The 10,735-nt window shown below is 40.1% G+C and overlaps 2 protein-coding genes across 2 annotated transcripts; one reads left to right on the top strand and one right to left on the bottom strand.

The window, feature by feature from the left end:
• Positions 1 to 365: 365 nt before the first annotated feature.
• On the bottom strand, positions 366 to 2,097 carry tppp2 (tubulin polymerization-promoting protein family member 2). Its single transcript, XM_076090812.1, has 3 exons — positions 1,907 to 2,097; positions 1,057 to 1,210; positions 366 to 557 (listed from the first exon to the last, which is right to left on the bottom strand). Exons 1-3 carry the CDS (start codon positions 2,095 to 2,097, stop codon positions 366 to 368), a joined length of 537 nt encoding a protein of 178 aa, XP_075946927.1.
• A 3,042-nt stretch (positions 2,098 to 5,139) lies between these two features.
• Positions 5,140 to 8,601, top strand: ftr84 (finTRIM family, member 84). Its single transcript, XM_076090756.1, has 7 exons — positions 5,140 to 5,712; positions 5,864 to 5,959; positions 6,074 to 6,307; positions 6,880 to 7,036; positions 7,137 to 7,193; positions 7,426 to 7,479; positions 7,714 to 8,601. The coding sequence occupies exons 1-7, from the start codon at positions 5,140 to 5,142 to the stop codon at positions 8,259 to 8,261; spliced, it is 1,719 nt and encodes a 572-aa protein (XP_075946871.1). The 3' UTR covers positions 8,262 to 8,601.
• The last annotated feature ends 2,134 nt before the right edge of the window (positions 8,602 to 10,735 follow it).

Below are 10,735 nucleotides of genomic sequence, written 5' to 3'. Positions count from 1 at the left end.
AGTACAGTTTCATCTTTTGATCCTTGTTGAATCATTGAAAATATTCAGTATCAGTTGTTCATGCTACTGTAAAACCCATTAAACAAACTGCAGCTAAGTATGTCCATTATCTTTGGATTTTGTTTTAGGAAATAGTTTCTTTAAGTTGCTCATCCTGGTTGTCACTTATGAAAATCTTTTGTGTTTTTTTCTTCTTTAATTGTTGGATAGAGTTAGTATTGCTAGGCCCACAAGACATATGCAGTTTATTTGTTTTGTCTTCAAAATTAAAGTAGCCAATTAATACATTTTATCTTTTTTATTTTATCATTTTGAAACAGCCCTAATTCTTATTGAATTAAAGTTTTCATAATCTGTCTGCAGAATTATGCCTCTTTAACTTTTTCCTCATAAGTGCCGCTGCCCTTGTAAGCTCCGACATAGCCACTGCTGTCTGGGAGGTCCTCGCGCCCGACTTTTCCTTTTCCTTTGCCTGACTCGTCAAACCGCTCCTTGTGCGCTCCAGTGTACTTGGTGGTATCAGTCAGTCTGTCCACTGCTGCTGCCTTTGCCACTTTCTAAAAAAATACATACATACACACACATGCATGTCTTATTCCATCTCTCTGCTTACTTTATTTTCCCCTCACTCTCAAATATTTATTTACATTTTTTCCAGCACTTAAATTAATATATTATCCCATTAAAGGAATGTCAGTTAAAAGACACAATGCATTGGATTTGGAATTTCTGGAGCCAAAGAAATTCAAGAATGACACTGGCAGACAATAATGCACGTTATTATTTTGGCTATTGCGCATAGACCAGAGTTAGATAATAAATCTAAAAGATATGTGAACACATTGTTGTGAATCTCACTCAAACAGAGAGAGTAGTCCTTCTGGGTTCTTACCCCAACCTTAACCAACCTCAAACATCCTTAAACTTAAGTACTTTGTGGTGGTGGGTCAATCAGAGCATTAAGTTGTCGAGTAAGCAGCACGCAGCATTGTTGGATGCTGCATGCTTGAGGGGGGGGTGAAAGGTGAGTATGTTGAGGTTAGATGAAATACTCACAGTGACTCCGATGTTGGCAGGTTCCTTACCAACAATGAGACCGTAGAGCTGCTGAAGCGACTCCTCTTTGCTTTTGCCTTTAAAACGTTTGGGAGCCAACTCTGTCAGGGCCTGGTTGAACTGCTCAAATGTGATTACACGAGCTGACTTCGCCCTGAGGAAACAGTGTTGCCAAATGTTTTCTCAGGCAAGTAACACAATTATACAAATAATGTTGCACATCAATGTAATGACATTGGAATAGCAAAGGGAGGGGCTAAAGGGGTATAACAGTGTGATTACTAGACATTATATTGAAGAGCAAGTACGTACAATTTTAAATAACACATTTCTCTAGAAAGCTAGAAAAATTGTTTATGTGTGTGTGTGTGTGTGTGTCCAGACGGAAATGTCTAAACCACAATTACATGTATTGCCATGAAACATTTGTACAAGCACTCATGTTCCCAAGAAAATCAAATCCAAATGTCTTCAGTGACCCCCTGACTTTTCCTCTGCACCTCCATGAGGTTAAAATCTGGGGGTTTTCAAGAAATGTTGGATTGGATTGCCATGGAATTTGCCCAGAGGATGAAAGTACTTTGGCGATCCCATGGGGTGATCGGGTCAAAATTTGAATGTATTCCATGCTTTGGTTTATGACCAAACACCTGCAAAACTAATGACTTCCCTTGAGCATAATATGTACTTTACTAAGTACAATGTTTCGTGCTTATTAACATAGACACATTTGTTTTAAAGACCAATTGATGATTAATGGTTTTGCTGCCTTTACTTGTCTTGTTGTTACCCTGTGACTGAGTTGTTGCGTTTTCAATGTTTTTGCTGTGAAAGTTGAATAAAATCTTACTTGACTTTGCTGAAAACTATGTCAACATCTGTAGTGGTGACGTTCTTGCCGTCGATTATGTTGCAGTCCTTGCAGATCTTAACAAAGTTCTTGCCGTTCATCTCCTTTCCTCGGGCTTTAGTGTCTCCATGGACTGCAAACTTCTGGAAGGAGGTCTCGACCTCTGCTACAGACACTGAGCCTTCCGCCATACTGACAGATACACATAGAGAATACAGTCTCAAACTGATAATGGTCAACACACCAGCTTAATTGTTGCACATAGTTGCAATGTCCTACCTTCAAAAAGCCCTTCAAAAAGTGATGACACCCTTACTTTGGTTGTTCATTAACTTTATCTCCTTGTGAAGACATTTTGTGAAATTGAAGAACGTCATAATGATTCTATTAGCTGATTGATGGTCAGCCTGCCAGGAAAGGTCTGCCATCACGGTCAGTCCAAGTGAACGTTTTTTCTCTCTCACTCACTCTCTCTCACACACAGCAGATACACACTTTCACATCCATCATTATGTCCCTCTTACTAAAGCTGCTCTCAGGCCAATTTAATTCAATCAGCTCAATTTCCAAACGGCTGCTCTGCTGTTAAATCTAACGGTGAATGAACAAACATGCTCCTTTTCCTCTTTCTCTTCTCCTGGTCCACTCAATCTCTCGTACGCACACACAAACACACACACACACACACACACACACAAACACACTCAACACACACAACTTGTTACTGCTGTTGGCTGAAAAAAAGGATGTACGTTTAGTACATAAAAGCCTGATTTTATAAGTATAAATTAATAAAATGAAAACGGTTGAAAGGAACACAATTATTACAAAACTTTTTTCTTTTTACATAGCAGAAATGCACATTTCATGGATGCTAGTAATCCTATTTTTCTTGGTGGGACATTTTATTGGTGGGCATGTGGACAAAACTACAACGGATGAGAATGATTCCAGGCAATAAACCATGAAAAAAATGAAGCACATAAAAGCATGTACGTAAATGTCACTGGAGATCCAGTGTTGCATTTCTGTTTGGCTACAAGCACTTTGGGGATTGACATTAAATCTTTTTAAGAAAATCCAATGTGGAAATATACTGCATCTAAAAATGTCCACATAAATATTACAAATTATTTATCATTAGCGGGGCGTGAAATAATACATCCAGTTATCTTGTTGCTGCTGTTTCCATGGCCGCTTTGTTGCATTGCGTGCTAGTGCATGAAACGGTGATGCTGAAAAAGAGAGAGTACGGTACCTGCTGCCGTAAATGGAAGGATGCTGTGAAAATATTCAGGAAGATCCTGATTAGCGTACAGCTGCTCGACCTCTTCGTCTTCCTCCTCCTTTTTTCTTCTTCTTCTTCTTCTTCTTTCTCCTCTGCCTCTCCTCCTTCCTGCCACTCCCAGGCTTTCTCAAAATGACGACAGAGATGGAGAGATACAGAGACGCAGGAGGAGAGAGGGAAGGGGGAGGGAGGAGTGCGAGAGTACCGACCAGCACAGTCAATGACATCATGGGCACTCAGCCTCTCCTGTGTCTATTCACTCTCATTAGCTCCTTGCCTCCGTGCACAGACTTGCTTCTGTGGAAAGATTTCTCATGTTCTGTTTATTTCAATTCACGATTCTATTCATTTGTGTTACATATCTTCTGATGTTTCTTCTGTAATCCATGTTTTGGAGCAGGTGATTCGTCGCCAAAGATTAGCATTTTCTCTATAACACAAAACTCAGCTCATAGCTATCTGTCATGTCCGCTCTCCATTTCCCTCCCACCCTCTTTCCTCATCTCTTTTTGTTCTCTCTTACTGTCATTGTCACAAGAGCCCTCTTGTCTGGACAAAGATGAGAGCGGCCCTTCACAGGACAAGGAGTACTGACAGCGTAAAGCTGACACATTACAGAAAAAATGATCCCTCTCACAGCTCCATATCAATCAAACTGAATATCAGACCAAAAAAAAGAGCGGGCATCTTTACACACTTTACCTCAAAGTGCTTTACCTCAACTGCACTATAGTGCTCAAACAATACGCTACAGCTGGGATTTAGAACATGTACTGTATACTGTCATACCAGTCAATCGTTATACTAAACGTTATTCTGGCATTGTTTCCATATACAGTACACACGTCAATTTTCACTCAGATTCAACACTACCCAATTATATATATATTTAACCTTGCATTGTTTGTCCGGTTTGTCCTGCTCCTGTGGGAACCCACATAGGCCCACTGATACTGATGCTCTGTGCTTTGTTCACAGGATAAACAGAACAAGTTGTTTTGACATCATGCACCATCATGAAACTCAGTACTGCTCAGTCAAATGGAAAGCTGAAGGGTGTGAAGGACAAAGTGTCATCTCCCCATTGTAAATACTAACAAGTACAGCCAAGTCCCCACCCAGGCTAAATAGAGATAGATAGATAGATAGATAGATAGATAGATAGATAGATAGATAGTTACTTTATTAATCCCGCAAGGGGAAATTTGTTCGCTACAGCAGCAGTTATGGTACAGTAAATAAAAATATTAAATATCAAATGCAAATATCAAATGCACAATATATACAATAAGAATAACAGTTAGTTAATAAATGTTAGTTTTAGGGGGAAATAAAAGTAAAACAACCCATTAACGCTTATACTATTAGTATTAGTATAGTATAGTATTATATATATTAGTATTATAATATACAATATTAAATCACTGACTGGTTTTTAAGACACGTGTTTTGCAAGCAGCAAACATTAGGTCAGATGAACCTTGTTTTGAAAATATAAAAAATGTCAAAGCTAAAACAGACCACGGTGTCAAGGTGCATTTCAGTTAAACACCAATACAAATGATGGAAGGTGTTGACTTCTTTAATGATGATATTTTGCTGACAACTTGACCTTACTGTGGGAGTTTACTTTCCCTGAAATTCTTGCTCGTTAAGCTGTTCCATCATGGTGGTGGACTGTAGTATCTTTCACTCAGATGCCGGGACAGAGGTGATATGCGAAGACATCACTGTGTGTTTACAGTAGAAACAAAGGCTTTCCTTTAAATATCGCCAGCGACCAACATTGTCCCTGGTTTGAAAAAGAGTTGTAGGATGAAAGGAAGTTGGACTCTCTGGACAGCATACTGACTAACAGCTGGACTATCATTTGTCAGACTTAGCCTGTTGACATTTCTGATTCTGATCCTAAGTTCGTCCAATATTCGACGCATCCAACATCATCATGGCTGAGTCCAGTTTCCCTTTACCTCCAGAGGATTACTGTCCACTGTGTGTGGATACGCTGAGAGACCCGGTCACCATCCCCTGTGGTGACACCTACTGTCTGGAGTGCATCAAGATCTACTGGGACCAGTTTGACCACACGGGTGTGTACAGCTGCCCGCAGTGCCACTCCACCTTCACACCACGGCCCGTGCTGAGACACAATCTGCCCGATGTAAGCCACGAGCCGCGGCGCCAGCTCCCGGAGCTCACCCCTTTCCCATACATGCAGCGGGAATCCTTCTGCGACTTCTGCGTTGGTCGTCGCAAGAAGGCCGTGAAGTCGTGCCTCATGTGCCTGGCCTACTACTGCGAAACGCACATCAAGCCACACTACGAGTCCTCCACCTTCAAGAGACATAAGCTGGTGGATGAGACGGGCCACCTGGACAGGAAGATCTGCCCCCAGCATGAGAAAGGCCTGGAGCTGTTCTGTCGCTCTGACCAGATGTGCATCTGTGTGCTGTGTACTGTCAAAGAGCACCGCGGCCACAACATTACCTCAGCGGAGGAAGAGCGCATCGAAAAACAAGTGAGTCTGGATTGGCTGTGAGTCAAAATGCGTGACATTTAGATGAAACAAAACAGTGTCAGTTGTGAATTCATTATCACAACACCCGAAAATTATCCAAAATTATACCTCTCAAGTGTCTGTGGTTGACAAAAGCTTGTTATTCCAACAGAAAGTCCTGGTGGTCACCCAGACTGAGGTCCAGCACATCATTCAAGAGAGGATGAAGGAGCTGCAGGACCTCAAACACAATGTGGATGTTCTCAAAGTAAGATCAGACATTTCCTAATGAAACATAATTGTGTAAAATAAATTTTAAAAAAGTTGTCATCAAATGTCACACCTTCCCTAAACCTCTTGACAAACTGGTTTTCCCCTTCAGAGTGCTGCCCAGCGAGCACAGGCAGAAACTGATAAGACCTTCCACGAAATGCTGCAGGCGGTGGAGCGCTGGAAGGCTGAAATCCATCAGATGATAACGGCCAACATGCAGTCGGCGATGTCTCAGGCTGAGGGCTACTTGGACCGTCTGGAGCAGGAGATACTGGAGCTACAGCGCAGAGATGCAGAGCTAAGGCAAATCCTCGAAACAGAGGACAACATTCACTTTCTGCAGGTGCTGAAAGATCATACTGGGCTGCAAGAAATATAAGTATTCGTGTCTTAATACATGTCATTCAAACGCCGGCAGAGATGTTTACACATTAGAATCTATGAGTTCATGTTCTCTTGAAGCTATCTTTTTTTTATTGAGACACAACAATACATTTATAATGTATCTTGTGGCCAAAATTACTTTTACAAAAACAAACACAAACAAAAAAACTTCTGTGACTAAGAAAGATAATCCTGGAAAAACCCCAGTTTTCACCAGTTCTTAGTGATAAAACCAGGAGAGAAAACAAATGAGATCAGACTTAAGAAATGGATTCCCCAAAATTGACTTTTCTCACTTGCAATATGAAAGTGTGCACTACTTTGAAGGTGGCAATATTTAAATATTCATGTCACATGTAAACATTTTTGCGTGCTCCATGCACTCTTTGAATAGCAGATAATAACTGTTATTGTGAATGAAACGGGGCAATAACTGTTAATATTGATGATATTATTTTGGCCAGGCGAGGGAACTGTTTGTGTTTCTGACTTGTTGACCGGAGTATGGAGCTCCTATTTCTTGTTCAATAGAATTTTCCGACCCTGTGCGTTCCTCCTGTGGCCATGGTGCCCAAAGTGCTCATCAACCCTCAGTTCTCCTTTGGAGAGATGAGCAAGACGGCCACCGAGATGAAGGAACATCTGGACAACATCTGTAAGACGGAATTGAGCAAAATCTCAAAGATAGGTTTGTGTATAGCAGATGAAATTTACAAAATATTTTTATACTATAAAAACTACAAAGTGAGCCAGTAACCCACTAACATAATGCTGTATCATCCTCACAGTTAGTGAAACCCCCGTGTATATACTTCTGCCGAGAAATGGAGAGAAACGACTCAAAGGTATATGTGTGTCAATATGTGAAAATATATACAACTTTATCGTGAATATTAATTATATAGAATTAATTTCAGAGAACAAGAAAGATGTGGATAGAAAGTGTTTCAACTTTCCCTCATTTGATTTATGTAATTGTATAATTACCTTTTGAATTATTTTAGAATGTAAACCACAAGATAAAATGTATTACAAAATAGTGTGTTATCATTTTTATTTTTTTCTATATCCAAACAGTTCCTTCCAGAGTTGATTTTCAGGAGCCAAAAACCAGGACGGACTTCTTAAGATGTGAGTTCAGTGTTCATAGTTCAGTCCATTCAGTGCCTCAACCTTTATTAGAAATAAAGAGACTACTTTGACACATTTGTCTTTCCTCGCAACAGCAATATTTGTTCAATAATATGGTATTATCAGATAATTAGTTGTTGTGGGTGAAAATACATGGATGAGTGGATGATCAATGGGATGCTCCATATCTAAAGATTAATAACAAAAACAATGTGTATGGCTGTCTTTGCTCAGACTGCTCCAAGATGTCCCTGGATCCAAACACAGTGTACAAAGAGCTGGCCCTGTCGGACGGGAACCAGAGGGTCACAAGGAGGAAAGCGGTCCAGTTTCATCCAGATCACCCAGAACGCTTTGATGGCTTCTCCCAGGTGCTGTGCAAAGAGCCTCTGACTGGGTTCAGATTTTACTGGGAGGCCGAGTGGAGCGGGGAGTTTTCCATCGGGGTGGCCTACAAGAGCATCAGTCGCAAGGGGAAGAATTCCCACAGCCTGCTGGGCTACAACGACAAGTCTTGGAGTCTCCTCTGCTCCGACTCGGGCTACTCTGCCTGGCACAATAAAGTAGACAGAGACCTTCCTGAAGCTCCCAGGGCCACACGAATCGGCGTGTACCTGGATTATGCAGGCAGCACTGTGGCCTTTTACGCAATATCAGAGACTATGGAGCTTATCCACAGATTTAAAGCTCAGTTCAGTGAGCCTTTGTATGCTGGCTTTGGTGTGGGCTCCTCTGTTACCCTCTGCCAGCTGAAGCAGAAGCAGAATCCCATGCCTTACTGAGATGTACAGGTACTGTTAAATACTAGCTGAACAGTACAATGTAAAGTAATTGTCTGCGTAAAAATATTTATATATAATATTTTAAGGCTATTATTTTGAATACATATGTCAGGGTTTTTGTTTCATGCAAGTTCCTGTTGGGAGAAATATATATTGATGTACACCCTAAGTAACAATGCAATCTTCTAATAACAGAAGGCCTATATTCAATTGGGATGAGCATGCTGTGGCTGAAACAATCTGCAGATAATTGATGAAAAATATGCATGCGCTGTGTGTGTGTTTTATGTATTGTATATATTTGTGCTTGTGTGCACAGTAAAAATAAAAATGTACATGCTGTAAATTTTCAAGTTTTTATTGTCTTAGAGAGACTTTCACAATTAAAGTGGGAAGCGATGACATAAAACACCAAAAAACACCTTTATTACATTTCATAACAAAGCAACATAAAGACATATTATGCATATATATCATATCAAACACATACTGTTTATCATACCAGTATATTAATTCATATTTAGACAAATATTCTAAACCAAGTAATTTAACAATTGCATTTGTATATAATTTGACTTTGTTTAGTGACTCATTTAAGTTTAATTCAGATATTTTAATGCCTTGAAGAAATCTTGTAGGCAATATACAAAGGCAAGGCAAGGCAAGTTTATTTGTATAGCACATTTCAACAACAAGGCAATTCAAAGTGCTTCACATGAAACCATTAAAAGCATCAAAACATAAGGCAAAACATTCATTGAAACATTAAAACCAGTCATTACAACATTAAATAGCAGTGTAAGAAATAAAATACAGTAGCAGAAATGCAGGAAATTGATTAATATCCTTGAATATGGTTCAATTAAAGGCAGCAGCAAACAGAAAAGTCTTCAATCTTGATTTAAAGGAGCTGAGGGTCTCAGCAGACCTGCAACTTTCTGGGACTTTGTTCCAGATATTTGGAGCAGAAAAACTGAACGCTGCTTCACAAATATCACAAACACAAATATCTGCTTACAGGCAATTGCATTTATTGTACAGTTTCCCCATCCTATGAAGATACAGCATGGCTGGGACAAAACCTGTTATGACAAATATATAGGTATTTAGTGAGGAAACAGTAACAAACATGGGATCTGGTATTGTTCCCAGCAAGGATACACCAACCGGCATTGGGAGCTGGGACAAAGTTGTATACACTAAATTAATCAAAATGATCTTAAAAGCCTTTTTCTTCATGCTGTTACCCCTGTGTTTGTCCCTCAGCCCCACCCCTGGTGTAGGGCGTTTCAGAGCTCTGAGAACTGATAAGCAGCAGAAAATCATCGACAGCAAGAAAAATAGATGCAAAGCTACTATCGAATAGAAAAACTCTCTTGGGAAATGAAAAGCCATGCCAACAACAGACAGCGTAATAGCTATCAGCCAAGAAACAAAGCAAACGGCCCCCTTGTACCTCAAAGGTTTACACCTGAGGAATATCACAGGATGGACAGTTGCAAGGTATTGCTCCAGACAGATGTAGCTCTGCACCAGGGGACGCATAATAATGAACACGATAATCAAGACATTAAATATGTTTGTCAAGATACGGAGTGAGATGAAGTCATTCAGGAAATACAAAATGCCAGAGAGAGAGGAGGGATTCCACCGCAATCTGGTTGAGAGGGATGAAATCAGAAGCTATCTTCTTTTGTCGTCCACTAACTATAAGCCACAGGACGTAGCCATTGATGGGGAGACCAAAGAGAAGGTTCGGCACATATGCAACTCCAAACAGAATGTCCTGCACGGAGTTTTCCCCAGGTGACACACACGGTGGAATTATGACTGTGTGGTTGATGGTGCAAATGTTCATGTTCATCCTGATAAGAGATAAATGAATGAACATGGGACGCTGAACATATTCCTGTTATAGATGTATGTACAGTAATGCACACACGCTGTCAATCTCACACTGTAAACGTATATAAGTCCTAATAGGTCAATAAATAACATAAGCAACCGCTCACACAAATACTGTTTCGTGCAAAACACAAAAGAATAGTATAGTCTTACTATTTAACTATCTTAAATGGAATTATCAGAAGCCCAATTTGCTTATTTGTAAGAGTGTGCATTGTGCACGCTGCATCATGTACTTTCTTATCTTAAGAATCTGAAATACAATACAAATGCTTTTTGTTGCTGTTATGAAGTTTTCTTCATTTTTTTCATTTAAAAAAACCTACGTAACTGAGGATGTCATTATTCATGGCAAGAGTTAAATTTAGCCTTCAAGTCATTTTTCTACTACTGAAAACTACACATACCCTGCATCATTTAACATTCTAATAGTGTGAAATACAGCTTCTCCTACCTGGAGGTTGTGAGTCCTGAAGTCACCTTTGTGAGGCTAGAGTTTCAGCACCTGACTGGATTCACATACATGTTGAACAGACCTTCTACGTAGACAGGCACACTGATGCACCCTC

Source organism: Anarhichas minor, unplaced genomic scaffold (genome assembly GCF_050575085.1).
Source record: "Anarhichas minor isolate MPS153535 unplaced genomic scaffold, ASM5057508v1 ptg000012l, whole genome shotgun sequence".
Taxonomy (NCBI): Eukaryota; Metazoa; Chordata; class Actinopteri; order Perciformes; family Anarhichadidae; genus Anarhichas; species Anarhichas minor.
This window is presented reverse-complemented; position numbering and strand designations above follow the sequence as displayed.